Consider the following 16,296-nt stretch of genomic DNA (forward strand, 5'->3'; position numbering starts at 1 on the left):
CCCCCTCTTTTGTTTTCTCTGCACTACCTACATTTTACATACATTTTTGTCTTTGGATATTTTTGATATTTTATATTCTTATCTTACATTTTGTGTCAACACTGTAAAGAGATTGCTTCAATGTCATTATTCACAGGTCCTGTGTACTTGTGTACAATGACAACAACGGCATTATATTCTATTTATTTTTTGGTCAATTCTTGCCACTTGCCACACACTGCATTAGCCTTACTTGTTCCATTGTACTACATGTCATTTCTCTTTCAAATATTTATTTTTTTCGTAATTCATCTCTGTTTTGTTTTACACTGGATCTATCTTTACTAGATGTATAATGCAAATATATCATTATTTACATTGTTATGTTTTGCATAAAAGGCCTTTACAATAAGCACATTTGTCATACTTACTTTTAATGTTACCTTTCTGCAGTACCCCTAGTGCTGTTGTGCTACCTTTGTAAAATGTTTCATACTGGCCTGATTTAGTGTAGATTTTACCCTATGATCATACATTATCTGAATAATCACAGGCAAAGTGGGCAATTGTCTTTTATCCTATAATAACGTATTATTAAATAAAATAATAGACAACATTGCATATTAGGCTAGAGACGGTTTAGACCCAGAGAATGACCATCGATTTTAAGGGCCTTCTTTACTTCAGTATTTAAAAAGTTACTGTAGTTAACTAAATAGTAAATTTTTGCTTAATCAACAATAAAAAAAAAAAAATGTAATACATAGTCTACACAATTTACAAATAGTGGGATTAATTTGTGACCCATTTAATCTTCCATAAATACCGACATGAAGCCGTGCTTTTACTTTGAAAATTGCAACGTGAAGTGTTTGCCAGGATCTTTACACGGATGGAGGAGTAAAATAATTGACAATAAACATATATCGTATGTGTCCGACAAAGTTCAGGCGGTTTGTGCAGCAGTCTGAGCCAACAAATTATCAATGATACAATTATATCCGGAAGGCGTCGAGTGAAGCTTTGCAGTCGCTGACAGCTGTTTCGACTCGGTAAAATGGAGCATATCCGAACGCCAAAGGTAGCTAACATTTCTAGCTAATTGCAAATGGATGGATTCCCGAGTATGGTTACGTTTACCAAATGTAAATGTATAAAATAATGTTTGTGGATCTAATAGCATGATGACTAGTAGCAGATGTCGACAGCAGCTTTGACTGTCAGACGTGACAAGCATCAATGAGCTATTTATTTTTTCCGTTCAGAAAATAACGTTAGCTGGGCTTCCTCTTTGCAATGTTACCACATGCACGCCCTGTTATTGACAAGCTAAGTTCACATTACACTATCAGCCAGACGGTGTATCCAGTGTGATAGAACACCACAAGGAGAGACCAAGCTACGTTCAAGCATAATGACATATCAGTGTAGTCTGATAGTAAGTGTTCACACCCAGGGTGATCACTGGACTGGGAGGCTTTTTTTACACAGAGTCTCACCTGTTCGTTATCCGGACAGTTTTCCTAAACCATGGATTGGGGTTTTCTAAACCATGGAGTCTTTTTGACTGGCCAAGTCATTTACTTGACCCACAAATCACTCCCTGAGTGAGCACCAGCCAGGTAAAAAATTCTCAAACAAGCAAGAACTGAAGATCACTGAAGTGCAGGCCTTGCAGAACAGCAATAGAACAGATTCAAAGTGTCTGGTGATGTATATGGGTTAGATACTTACATAACAATGACAGACTGTAAATGATTAGCAACCGGATGTTAAATATGCTGAATTTGATTGTATGATAAATGATCAAATTATGTTTTGTCCCATCTTTGTCTTTTATTCGGATCCCTGGTAGCAGCTAACAATGTAACAGCTACTCTAAAAGTTGTACTGAAAGGGCTACAGTACAGTGCTACAATACACTGTTCACCCAGTATGGGACTTATACCCTCAGATTAAAGAACAGTATGCTCATAATCATTGTTTACTTCAAATCCAGAATGCTGGAACACAAAGGCAACACAGCCAAAATAGGTGTCTTTTTCCAAATACTAATAGGTTGCAACAATAACTACTCAAAAGTATCCTACATAAACCTCTGTAGCTCACAGTTTGGGACATAATTTAGGGCCACACCCGATCTGTGTTCCTATGTGTAGTTGTAAGGGTGTGTATGTTGAAAGGTACGCTTTCTTTGTCACGTTAGGAATCATTTCAAGGCTCAAGGATAGTCATACATTACAGCCAAGTGAACGCATTTCTTCGGGAACATAATGGAATGAGTGTATGCTGGAGGATGGGATTGCTTGCAGACTGGGTGTGGTCCTACTGTTTTAAGTCTTATCAGTTGCTTGCTTGAATAAAACAGACGAGAAGGTGAATATTGTATTGTAAGCACTTTGACGCATAGCTTAGGTTGCATTGTTATATGAACATTCATCATCATCTTTCTTACAAGACTCCCACATTCATTCACTCAACCACACACCTGACATCCAGTAGGCTTACCTATCTGCTAACAAGCCTGTCTATATGACAGAGCTGTGTCCTGCTGGTTGCTGGGAGACAGAGATAGGCTCAATTATGTCTTCATATCTGAAAACCACAGCAAAATACAAACAAAGGAGAGGGTGTCTGAGTCAACCACTAATATGACTAATCATGTATGTGGACTGTTTGCTGTTGTCAACAGCATACTCAATGGTTTTACAGCAAGGAGAAGTCTTATTCCAAAGGATTTCAGTACTAGAAAGAGATTTTTTACACGTTACACAAAGTCCATCAACATTATTTTCACTAAGTTTTTTTAGTATACAGTACATCCCCATCATGTGAAATATCTTATGAAGGCCAGTGATGTGTATTTGGTAATTCTGGAAAAAGTGTAAAATGCATTCATGAAAAACATGTCTCCTTGACTGGAGGTTTTCTACTAATCCTTATTTAATGGACTAATGAATCGCCACTCAGACCACCAACGCTTTTAAAACCGGTTTATTATAGTTAGTGGACCATAACCTTCTTCCTGTGTAAAATGTGTTACTTGAGTAAATGTTCCACTGAGATCATCTACAGAATGGGTGTTTGGTATTTATATGCGTGGAAAAGTTGGGTCCACTGCAAGGCTACACGTCAGCATTACATGAGAAAACCTTTTGAATAAAAGGAAAAATGGAGATGTAAATAGTTGCGTTTGACTTGCGGCGCTACCAGTTGGTCAAAAACTAATTTAACAATCAGATGATCCATGCACACTTACATTAGTTTCATTGTGCATTCAAACCGCACACATATCCAGAAATCATGTGGGACTCATTATAGTGGACCTGGCAGCTGAACGGTAGGCCAGGTGGTCAGGATTAGGTGGTGTGCCAGCTGGAGCCAGTGCAGAGTGCCACTTACATTCGTTTTGTGACAAGTGTCATTCCTGTCAACAATAGCCTGCCTTTCTTCTTTTTAGTATATACGATACATAACTTTGCACCCAGCTGAAGACGTTTACAAGAACGCTGAACTGCTGATTGATAAGGTTTTTCCTGGTGCGTGTGTGTTGCGTGTGTTTGCAGGTGGAGCAGGTGCGACTGTTGGATCGTTTCAGCAACAAGTCCACGAATGGAACATTGTACCTCACAGCTACACATCTCATCTTTGTGGAGAGCAGCTCTAACAACTCGACATCTGCTGGGCAGGAGATCTGGGTGAGTCGTTTGGGTGGTGACTGCAGGTGTCATTCACAGTCCATTTTCTTCCCCAGTATGTTATACGTGGTTGTAACTGCGGTAAATGAACCATTGGTTAGGCTACCCATGCTGAGTGTTGTATAGTTCAGGGTTAGATGTAGAAAGGAGGACTTTTCACAGTGGAGACCGTTTCTCCTGTGGCTTCTGCTCCATGTGCTCCACATTCCTCACCTGATAGTGCCAATTTGCCACCGTAATTACTGTGAGTAAATTGAGGATGCTCATTTGGCAGATATGTATGTACAGATATGTATGTTTAGCCTATTACTTCACTTTTATTAGTCTGCAATATATAATGTATGCACTCCCACACTGGAAGGAGGTATGCAGTGAAATGTTGCAAGTAGCGTCTCGCGAAATCATTGCTGCTGATTCCAGAGAATCACATATTTTTTACTAAATTTGCAGCCAGTTTTGATAAGAGACATCAGCGTGACGACCACAAGGAAGTCTGCAATCTGATGTGAGTGAGTGCGTGTGTGTCTGTGCATTGGTGGTGTGTTGGGCAAAAGGAGAGAATATGCAAGCTTGTGTGTGGTAAGAGGAAGTAGGTTAGAGGTTCAAAATCTTCATTATATAGTAGCAAGGTATCCAGTTTGTGTGTGTGTGTGTGTGTGTGTGTGTGTGTGTGTGTGTGTGTGTGTGTGTGTGTGTGTGTGTGTGTGTGTGTGTGTGTGTGTGTGTGTGTGTGTGTGTGTGTGTGTGTGTGTGTGTGTGTGTGTGTGTGTGTGTTCACCTGAAAGAGGATTACTGTTGTAGCACTGTGAGAACCGGGTTATCTATGTACAGTTGGAACAGTTGGGAGGGCATCCTGAAGGGATTAGTTGATGGTCGCCTTTTTTAATGTTAGTGGCAGCAAAGTGGAATGTGTTGGGGTAGGCATGGAAGGAATACTATCATTTTTGTATCCTGTTATTTGATGGAGTGAAAGTGGCGCTCTGTGTTTAGATGGCCTGCACTGTGAAAAGATTAGCGTGGTTTAAAATGCTTTGTGCAGCACATCCCGGGCCATGACCTCCAACCCTGCCTAACATCCTTCCTGCTTTATATGCTGAGAAAGGGCACATTTTGTCTTGTTTTGGTTCTGGTGCACTGTGCGGCATGCAGGCTTGTCTACTTGTTTACTGGGCTCTCTGTGTTGTTGGTGCATTTAGTCCTGTGTGCTATCATGTTCCAGTGTGCTGTATCTGTGTGCATTTGTGGAGGCATTTTAGGATCAGTCTGTTGATCAGAGAGATGAGTTTGTTAGAATAGCACTGCGCCTCATAAAATATTAAACAGTTGAGTTACTGTCTGTCTCAACAGCTGGTGAGATCAGCATATACTGTGTGTCTGTGTCTCTCCCTCCCTCTCTCTCCCTCTCTCTCTCACTGGTTATTACCAATGCTGATGAATGTGCATCTTAATGATCTCCCATGGTTGGAATCCCTGCGGAATTCAAACTGCCCTCATTGAATATGGTGATGTGTTGCGCTTGGCCTGCTTGCCCTTTGTACTTTCTGGCATTTAAACAGTTTATGATGAAGTGGTAATGTGGAGCAAACCGCAAGCTTTTTGCTAGCGTGAAGGCTTCCTCTAGTGGACACTGTTTACAAAGATTTTGAACATGCTGTCAGATTCTCTTCATCAGTCCTAAAGACAGATGTTGTTGTGCAGGATGTGTAAGGGTGCCTTTTTTTAAATTTCAAAATGACTTACTCTATCTCTGCCTTGTAACAACTCATGATGTGCTTATAAGTCCTCTTAGAACAACGTAGAATTGTTTAAGGTTACTAGATTGAAAACAGCAAAGAGTGTTACATTCTATTAATCTTGACACACAGTATTTTTGTGTTGGCTATACATTAAGTTTACCAAAGGTGCAGGAAGTTATGAGGAGAAGGAAAAGGGCACCTCGCATACTATGGATGTTTAGCAGTATACTCCAGAATTTCTTTTTTCTTTGGACATAATTAAGCCAATGTAAATAACTCTGAACATCATCAACTCTGTCTCTCTTTCGCTCTTCACTTCTCCCCTCCTTTGCAGATTTTGCATCACCATATAGCGTCTGTGGAGAAGCTCGCCCTGACCACCACAGGCTGTCCTCTGGTCATCCAGTGTCGCAACTTCAGGGTGGTTCATTTTGTGGTACAGAGAGAGAGAGATTGCCACGACATTTACAGCTCGCTGCTGCGTCTTCTACGGCCTGGTGGGTTTCAGTGTGTCCGTCTGAGATGTGTGTTTTTATCTGTCCATATTTGTCTGCGTTTTGTTTTCCATTTGTTTTTTTTTGATTTCCTTCTCCTTTGTGCAGTATCCTTTGAGGAGCTCTATGCATTCTCATACAACCCCAAACAGAACGACCAACAGAGGGAGGAAGGATGGCAAATCATCGACCTCGGGGCGGAGTTTGAGAGGATGGGTGTTCCCTGCGACCAATGGCAGCTCACGAATGTCAACAGAAACTACAAGGTAGATAGTTGGCTGTATCTTGTAAACCATAAGTTTTGGTCATCTGAAGTGCCAAATTGAGAACACTGTTGTAGTCATAATAGTATCCTATTTTCTGTGTTGATTTAAAAAAAAGAGCAACAAGCACATCTTTTTTCCACTGCATGGTTAGGCTCGATTCAAGTCACTTTTGGTACTAGGACCTTTTCTCTGTTTAGTTTTCCACTGCCGATTTCACCCAGAGTGTAGTTAAATACCAGAGAAGTACCAGGTACTATCCACAACCTCTGCTAATGAAAAACCGAAAAAGAGCAAGTTAAGTTGGGTACAGCCATGCTGCAACAAGCAGTGGAAATGAAGCAATAGACTGCAGTCCAGTTACAACTCAGAGCCAAGATGTAGTCAAATGTGCCGTAAGCCAGACAAATACGCCTTTTTTATTAGCCTCCTCAGGAAAAAATGGATTAACTCCACAGATCATGTCAAGAGTTTTGGTGACTGCAAGGATATATTGTCCATGTACAGAAAGTGATGTAAAAAAAAAGAGGCTCCCAAATTGTACCCAGCAAGCACTTGGCCCTGTTAAAGATGGACTTGTTGAACCTCGGCACGCTCTCTGTATGCCATAAAAAACACATGCTACAAAGACAAGAACTCCCAAGGAGTAGGTAGTTTGGTGATGTCACATGATTACAGAGTAGTAAAGTCACACACGGCACAGATGTATTTCCTGACAATCAGTATTATTTGTGTAAACATTGTCAAGGCTTGGTGGTAGTGTAGGGAATGAGTTAACAACAGTATATTGGGAAAACCACACATGGTGGAAACATGATGCACATATGTCCATAAGAGGGCGCTGGAGCTTCACCGTTCACCTCCAACTCCGAAATGACAGACAAGCAGAGCTCCAATCTAAAATTTAAACTGTAAAGAAGTGATTACTCGCAGGAAAGTGCAGAACCCATCTATAGCTACTAGAGTAGTTTTTAGGGTGGAATCATCTGTTTTAAACCAATCGACTAATGGATTTAGTTAACAGCACCATGTTTCACTGTTCAGAGAAACACCAATGCTCCCAAACCAGGAGACATCTGCCAATATATTGTGTCTGCCTATGTGTTTATGTTTTGTGTTTGGTTTTCGAGGTGTGTGAGACATATCCACGGGACCTGTATGTTCCTATAACAGCCAGTAAGCCTATCATTGTGGGGAGTTCCAAGTTCAGAAGCAAAGGACGCTTTCCTGTACTCACATACTTCTACCAAGAAAAGAAGGTACTGTAATAACCTGTTCACAATATGAGTATGAACCCTGTTTCAGTATTTGTACATTTATTTTCATAAAGTTTAGTAATTTTGTATGTTGTTGTGAAAGGAAAAATAAATTACCATGGAAAGTAACAAAAGATTGCTGTTAAAGGTGTAGAGTATTTTTTTTTTTAATTGTTTAGGCTTTTTTCAGTAAAATATCCAAGAGAGTCCAAGAGAGCTGAAGTCCTGCCAGCCTGCTGTGGCAGGCCACATGTTTTGGAAACCTGACTCTCAGCAATGACTTGTCAAAATGAACTATCTGCACAAGGCATTCAATCAATGCATTTTTGGCACAGTGACTTCATCTGGGGTTTTTACAGAATGAGTACAAGCACAGGCTATATACAGTTCCACAGAATGGCTTAGTCATGATCAATTAACCAATACAGTGTTTATGTAAAGATATCTGTCAGCTGCATGAGAGGGGAATGTTTTGTTTACCGTCTCCTTTTATAGGTCGGTGAAAACTAGGCTTCAGTTAAGCCATCTGTGTTTACGGTGACCGCTATATCTTTGTTTGTATTGAAGGTTCAGCTAAACGTAACACCTCCATCATGAGTCTAAGTACATTCATATGTGTTCCCCCAGCCTGCCTATGGTCCCCCAGTGGCTAGAAATGGCGATAGGTGATAGGGTATCCTGCTCAGATGGGCTGATCTGAAATCTCCCCCTTAGGGTGTCATAAGGAGCAAGGTTACCTCCCCTTTCTTTGCTCTACTGGCTGTAATTCTGCACCAAGGCTGATTTTCGGAGACCGTCTTAGGGGACCACTAAGGTCTATATAAAAGCATCAAAAAGAAGCATGTCATAGGACCTTTAACACTTTGTATTTTTTGTACATGTCCTTGTTCTGATCAGCATCCTCTGTTCATCCTGACAGGCGGCAGTGTGTCGATGCAGTCAGCCTCTCTCTGGGTTCAGTGCGCGATGCTTGGAGGATGAGAGCATGCTGCAGGCCATCAGCAAAGCCAATCACAACAGCCGATTTGTCTACGTCATGGACACCAGGCCAAAGGTAACAGCTGAACAAAAATAACTTTTTCTGAAATGCTTTTAAATGTGCTGTATGTATGAACAACTGGATCCAACGCTACATAAAACCGTTTTGAAACCAGACTAGCATAGTGTTTTGTTTTTATGTTGTTTTTTTCCCCATCCTGCAGTTGAATGCGCTAGCTAATCGAGCAGCAGGTAAAGGCTATGAGAACGAAGACAACTACTCCAACATCCGCTTCCAGTTTGTTGGCATTGAAAACATCCACGTAATGAGGACCAGCCTACAGAAATTGCTTGAAGGTTAAACACATGTTGCGACACACAGCAGCCCAAAAATATAATTTCAGCTGCTTATGAAGGCCACTTTTTGGATAATTCAAACGTCAAAGTAATCAGTAAATGGTCCATCTGAACTGACTTAGTGTCTGTGTGTCTCTCAGTGATTGGGACTCGGTCTCTTTCCATGAGTGACTTCCTGGTTGGCCTGGAGAGTAGTGGTTGGCTGCGGCACATCAAGGCTGTCGTTGACGCAGCTATCTTTCTCGCCAAGGTAAAACAAATTCCCTTTCCTACTTAAGTTTTAGTGAAAATGTATGCATTTAATTGCATGTTAGCATTGTTTTTATTCAAGATATTTAAGTGTTTTATGTTATTCCATGTTCCTATAAAGTATTCACGCATTCAACAATGATGATATATCTTCTCCTCTCTCATCATTGCCCCATCTCCAATTGTCCATCGTAGACTGTGACTTTCAAAAACGGCTTCATTTCTTTTTTAATGCCACAACAATCCTCTGCCGTCTGTCTCCACTTTTACCTCAGGCGGTGACCGTGGAAGGGGCCAGTGTGTTGGTTCATTGTTCAGACGGATGGGACAGAACAGCCCAGGTCTGCTCACTGGGGGCGCTGCTTATGGACCCTTACTACCGCACCATCAAGGGCTTCATGGTACCAACCACAAACACACACATGTACACACACACACACACACACTGTTTGGCACTAGTGAAAAGTTTTACTTCAAACTTTCATTTTCTGCTCGTCTGTCTTCTAGGTACTGATAGAGAAAGACTGGATCTCCTTCGGTCACAAGTTTGCAGACAGGTGAGGTTTGAATTGGATTAAATAAGTCAAGATTTAGTCTGCTCTTTATTTCATAGTCATTTATATTTTTAATATATAATATAATAACGAGGTTGTGACACAGGACCAGACCAGTATAATGAAATTTTACCACTAGATGTCACACAAGTAGCTCCCGAGTGACGAGACAGCGACTCCAGACCACTCGGTGCTGGTAATTACCAGCACCTCGAAGACAATACTTAGTTTTTGCACTGTTTACAATCTGGCTCGTCTTTTTCAGCTCAACGCTTTCATTGGCTTCAAATCCCAAATGTTGCCAAATTTGGCGGCACAGTTTTACAATTTTTCTGATATACTCTGAGGTGAACTTTGCCAAACACGTCTTGTCACCTCAACAAAAAAACAACCTTTGTAGTAATGTGATCACCTTCATAGTAGCTTGATCCTGCAGTACATTGTTATAGAGTTAACCTGCCAGACGGGTGAAACTGGATATCTACCCAACTCTACCATTGTTTATACATACTGTATACCATTTATACAGAGATGGGAAGCAACAAATACTTGTTTCTGTACTCAAGTAGATTTTTCTGATATTTTTACTGTACTTAACTCATTTTTTGTGCCGACTTTTTACTTATACTCCTTACATTTTAACACAAATATCGGTACTTTGTATTCCTTACATTTTACAAAATTGGCTTGTTATTTTAGTTTTGTACAAGAGGTTGTCATGTCGGAGAATAGTGCTGCTCTCACACTGGGCTAGTGATTTTGTTGTGTGGGTTCTTCATCTGTTAGGTTGCACGATGCTTGATCTTAATGAAGCATCAACAGTTCCACCAGCTTTGTTTGCATGAGTTTCTTTTTTTACCAAACTTCAGATAATTCGATTGACAAGTGGGTGGTTAACTTAGCTAGAGAGAAGTTGTCCTCGTCGGTGTTTTTAACAGACACACCTGGGAGGAAGTTGGAAACCAGAATCAGCTTTAAATACAGTCTTAATATAGTCCTCACTAACTTTCAAATTTTTTCACTGGAGTTATCGTTATTATTGTTGGCGTCATCAATACCATATTCAATCTAAATGGTTGGGAATATACTGTACGTTGCACTTGACGCACCACTAAAACAACTCAACAGGTTCAGCATTCACAGCAAATCATTGCAGCTTGATGGCGCTGACGTTAGCACACAGTAGTGTGGACGGCAACATGATTTGAAAAAGAAGAAAACTGAGATCCTAGAGATTCGGAGGACAAGCAGTAAGACATTCCCATCATCCTCGGCCTTATCTGAGAGAGATGTTTGAGACAGTAGGCATCAAGAAGGACTCCTGGCCAATGAGCTGGGGAACTTCTTAATTAATGTCTGTTTAGTAATTCATATTTTATCCTTTATTTTCTTTTCAAAAGTCATATTTGAGCACACACACATATACATGTAGATTTATTTAAATGTTAAGGGGAAGAATAAAAAAAACAGAAACTGGATCTGTGAATTCTCACAGAATCACAACTGAATTCATATGTTCCTGCTTAGTCAGAATCTTATTAACCTGGAGTCCCAATGTCACAGTCTGTCACAGTAATCATAAGTAATCAAAGTAATCATAATCACATGTGTGATGTTTTAGGCCTATTGGCAGACATTGATTTAAAATTTAGCCAATGAAATATAAAGAGCCTTTTTTCATGTCCTCTGAAGTTTTTCAGCGTGCACTCTAGAAAAGGGTAAATTCCCAAGTCTGTACTTTGTTACTTTTACTTGACTAAAGAAGTTTAATCAGTACTTCCACTTTTACCAGAGTATTTTTTCACACAAGTATCTGCACCTCTACTTAAGTACGGGAAGTGAGTACTTTTGCCATCTCTGCATTTATACTACTTAGTTCTTTAATAGTAATTCTGTGGCTGTTATTGAATTGTGTACCCTTAGGTGTGACCAGTTGGATGGGGATCCAAAGGAGGTGTCCCCCATCTTTACTCAGTTCCTGGAGTGTGTCTGGCAGCTGACAGAGCAGTTCCCACAGGTGTGTGGGAGTGTGCAAACTACAATACCTGTGTCTTATATGCAGTGTGGGTTTCGGTATTCATGTAATGATAACTATCTCCACAGGCATTTGAGTTCAGCGAGTGGTTCCTGCTGCAGATTCATGAACACGTCCACTCCTGTCAATACGGGAACTTCCTTGGCAATAACCAGAGACAAAGAGAGGACTTGCGGTGAGTCCAACGCACACACGCATACATATGTCTGCACTTTACAAGTTGTTCAAAAGTACTTTACATAAGAGCAAAGACAACACAAATACACTAAACTATATACAACAACAATTTGAAAGGAGAGGGGGCTGATGAAATGCAAATTAACAGCAAATTTAAATAGGTGATGTTTTTAAAATTTGAAGAGGGCAGTTTTTTGTAATGGTTCAACCTGGTGTGGGTTGGAGAGGCTTTCATTAAAGATGACACCAAGATGACAGATATGTGTGGAATCAAGCGGAGCGGAGCCATGGATGAAGAGGGAGAAATTATCGGGGCCGACAATAAGGATTTCATATACTGTATGTTGCTGTTTAGTTTGAGGACGTTAGCATCCAGGTGTTCTTGTGAGGGTGGAGTGAGTGGCAGCCGTAAGGGATTTGGTGGAGATCGGCTGTGAGCTTTTTTTGTGTGAAAGCGAGATCAATCTTGGTTTTTGAAAAACCTAAATAATCACCCCTTGGCCTGTGTTTAAATGTTGTCGCTGATGTTTTGTATTCCAGGCTGAGAGAGCGGACACACTCACTGTGGGCATTTCTAATGAGCGAAAAGCAGAACCACTTGAATCCGTTCTACAGCCCTGCATACTCCGAAGCGCACCCTGTGCTGGAGCCTTCCACCCTGCCCTACCATTTCAAGTCAGTACAGCCTTCCTCACCCCCCCGCTGTCGTTGCACATTTCATGTGCCGTATTTCGATTTGTCCCCGTCATGTCTTATATGTTTCTTCGTTTAAAGGTTCTGGAGAAACATGTACCACCAGTTTGACCGTTCTATGCACCCGCGTCAGTCTATCCTCAAAACCATTCTGACAATGAGAGAGAACAACCGCAAGGCAGAGAGCACTTTGCAAGTTCTAGAGCAGGTGAGTTGAAAAACCTCTCTATAGAGCCTATATGTTGTAGTTAGGGCACGTGAAGATACACTCAGTTGTCAGTCGTTTTGTTCGTGTGTGTGTGTGTGTGTGTGTGTGTGTGTGTGTGTGTGTGTGTGTGTGTGTGTGTGTGTGTGTGTGTGTGTGTGTGTGTGTGTGTGTGTGTGTGTGTGTGTGTGTGTGTGTGTGTGTGTGTGTGTGTGTGTGTGTGTGTGTGTGTGTGTGTGTGTGTGTGTGTGTGTGTGTGTGTGTGTGTGTGTGTGTGTGTGTGTGTGTGTGTAATCCCATCTCTTCAGAAGCCATGGTTGCAATTATGTTCATGCGGTAAATCATGAGTTAATTATCTCGTATAAATATCAAAGTTGTTTTTCTCATGACATTTGGGAAAAAAGACATTCATTTTGAGATAATAACGTAATTATCTTGTTATGATGCATATTGTTGTCTTGAGATTAAATAAATGCAACCGGCTTCACTTAGTTACTTATTTTCCAAAAACATTTTTTACTAGATGCATGTAAAATCTGACTTACAGTTCCATCTTAGAATATATTAATCCTGAAACATGTTTAGAATTTGAACTGATATTAACCTAAATACGCCATCATATTTAGAGCGTGTCAAAAGGTGAAGGTGCATTTCTTAATTCCTGGGTGAAAACCTCCTCCACTGTGTTGTCTTGTCTCTCCCTCTCTGTCCAGCGGCTCTACCAGCTCGGTGTGACTCCCATTGTGACCTCCGACCCCCCCGCACCTCTTCCCACCAGAGATCAGCGCTCCAACTCCACCACCCTCCCACCACGTCCCGATTCCCTCATCCTGGGGGCACCCATCAACCCCAAAGAAGTGCAGCGACAGGAGGAGGACAACGACGGGGAGGAGGTGGGCGAGGAGGCCACGGAGAGCACGGACATGGAGAGGACGGTGGAGGGCAGCAGCGGCACCGAGAGCAGGAAGCAGAGCTACGGAGAGCTGGAAGAGACCTACAACAGCAAGTCGGCCAAAGAGGAGCCAGCTGTTGTCAGCCTGGAGTTTGGAGTGGCTCGCATGACCTGCTGAGACCAAACACAGGGATTGTGGGATACCGAGGGGAAGGCACGACTGAGTGAGAGGGCTTACTGAAAGTGTGTGCGTGTCAAGGGGAAGCTTTGGTTCTGTATGTGATAAGGTTGCTGATTACGCAATGGTCCTAAATGGGCCGAGTGAATGAAGTTGTATGTGTGTATGGTGTAAATCTCAATGGGAAGCGTCATTAATATGTCATATACTGCACCTATAGGAAAAAAAAGCTTGTTTTTTTTTATGAATGTTGAAAAGCTCTATAGAAAATTAATGAATACAACAGGAGAATAAATTCATCCAAAATTAGTGGGTCTTCGATTTTCTTCAGCTTTTTATATAATCCTAAACATATGGCCTTGATATTCTTAACAAATAATCATATTTCCCCACATGAAAGCTCACAGAAAATTGCTTTTTTTGGCACCAGAAATATTTCATCTCATCTAAAGGCTTAAATCCAACCTAATCTGAATGTTGATTTTGCTCCAATGTAAGAGATTTAAAATAAAATAATAAAACCTCAAATTCTAAATTAGTAAAGATAATCTAGCACTGAAAACTACACTGAACCAGAATTTTGCTACACTACTAACTCCATCGGACTAAACACAGTTTTGATTTAAGAAATCACTGGTCGTTTCCCTTATTGAACTATTACCGCCACAGTGGACTAATGGGCTGTGGTGTGCAGACCCTGAAAAGGTTCAGCTGTTAACTGCCCCCCTCCATTAATCATTTGATCATTTAATCCTATTTCACATCTCTCATTGATTATATAATCTCACTTAATAACGTGAATTGATCCCCAAATCCTGTTGGTCGTCTCGGTCTGCCATGTCAATGACTGATTATTTATGACAGCTGACCCTGATCCTGGGTCACTGTCACAGATACTCTGGGGACAAGATGGAACGTCAATGAGTCTGCTTGTCTAAGCACCAGCGGTGGGAGAAATACTCAATTAAAAGTTCTAAATTAAAGGTGTTACTTAAAGGTGTCACGCGTGTTTTAGGCTACATTTTTTGCCACACACAGCAAACATCTCACTATCTGTGAGCTGCTTGTCTCCAGAACAAACTGTAATAAAAAAAAAAACACGGCCTCTGCAGACAGCCCAGGGTCTACAAACGGCAACAAAAGCAAACTGTGCCGACCTGCACCACCAAGCACACCATACAGTTTTCCAGACAATAACTGACAAGAAGGATTTGGGGGTGGGCGTTGGGGGGTTAGTGCGTGGAATCACAGAAGAGAGGGGGAGGGGCAAGGTAGTCTTGTTTGAAAATACTTTGAACGTCAACAAGAAGTAACGTCACCCAACATCGCTTAGAGCACCTTCAGTGTGGCTCTGTGTAACTTTCAGCTTGTGTTGATTCTAGCGGCCACTTTGGACAAAAGCAGTAGTGTTTTTACCACACCGGCTGTCGTAACGGTCTTTTTTCTACAGTGCTTTTTTGCCTATTGTAGACCTATATCTTCCAAGTGTTACATACCAGCCTACTTTGGAAGTATCGTGAGCGAAACCACGTATCCTTGTCACTGTGTCACAAGCCACAGCTTTAAACGATTGTTTTAGCATAGTAACCTTATGTATAATAACACAAGTTTATCAGCAAAATGTACTTGAAGGAGGAGGAACCTAAACCAGCTTTCAGAGGAGCTGCAGAAAGTGGGTATGAGTTTGCCAACAACCTTCATAGGTTATTGTGCGATGAATCATGTCAGGCTGCTTTGTAGAAGTCCAGAATCAAAAACTAAGACCAGAGAAATAGTATCAAAAGTTAAAGTACTAATCATGTAGAATGGCTTCTTTCAAAGTAGTGTGTTATTATAGAATATTATACTTTGTTTTTATTGCCAACAAATGCATTTTAATGCAGTTCATCAATGTAGAGTACATTTTAGGTACTTATTAGTACTATAGTGCTGCATCATATGTTCTATGTAAAAAGTTACTAGTAACTATAAATGTCAAATACGAGTAGTGGAGTAAACGATACATGATTTCCCTCTGAAATGTAGTGTAGTGTAGTAGAAGTACAGTATAAAGTAGCTTAAAATGCAAATTCTAAAGTCAAGTACAAGTATCCCAAAGTTGTACTTGAGTAAATGTACTCAGTACATTCCATAGCTGCTAAAGACTTACAAATGCTGGATTCCTGAAAAAGGGAAACATAGAAAAAGAGATGGGTTGCTTGGCATTACTGGATAGAAGTTACAGTATGTGGACATTTTGTGTCAAAATACTCCATACTCATATCTGCATACAATGTTAGGTAACAATAAATCACTAAATTACAGGACTTTGAGGCATTCATTTAATAATAATAATAATATATGTAATTTTAGGGTGCCTTTTAGGAAACCCAACATTGCCTTACAGTGCATTAAAAACAGCACAGACAATCCTAAAGGTTCCCGTTACATCTTGGAGCCGGGCACTTTTCTACGCTTAACTGGGTTAGGTTTACTGCCCTTCGGGATTTGGCATTTAGGCCATTTTATTCATTTTCTAGCCAGATTATGCATTTTGGCTCAGCTTTTATAAA

General features: G+C 40.8%; 1 protein-coding gene across 1 annotated transcript; it reads left to right on the forward strand.

Annotated features, from left to right (window-relative positions):
- Positions 1-827: 827 nt before the first annotated feature.
- On the forward strand, positions 828-14,053 carry mtmr6 (myotubularin related protein 6). Its single transcript, XM_034862278.1, has 15 exons — positions 828-1,060; positions 3,546-3,677; positions 5,748-5,910; positions 6,016-6,173; positions 7,301-7,429; positions 8,346-8,480; positions 8,629-8,761; positions 8,902-9,011; positions 9,286-9,411; positions 9,518-9,567; positions 11,488-11,581; positions 11,668-11,774; positions 12,317-12,451; positions 12,551-12,677; positions 13,388-14,053. The coding sequence occupies exons 1-15, from the start codon at positions 1,037-1,039 to the stop codon at positions 13,742-13,744; spliced, it is 1,980 nt and encodes a 659-aa protein (XP_034718169.1). The 5' UTR covers positions 828-1,036; the 3' UTR covers positions 13,745-14,053.
- The last annotated feature ends 2,243 nt before the right edge of the window (positions 14,054-16,296 follow it).

The sequence above is a fragment of the Etheostoma cragini genome, chromosome 22 (assembly GCF_013103735.1).
Source record: "Etheostoma cragini isolate CJK2018 chromosome 22, CSU_Ecrag_1.0, whole genome shotgun sequence".
NCBI classification, from domain to species: Eukaryota; Metazoa; Chordata; class Actinopteri; order Perciformes; family Percidae; genus Etheostoma; species Etheostoma cragini.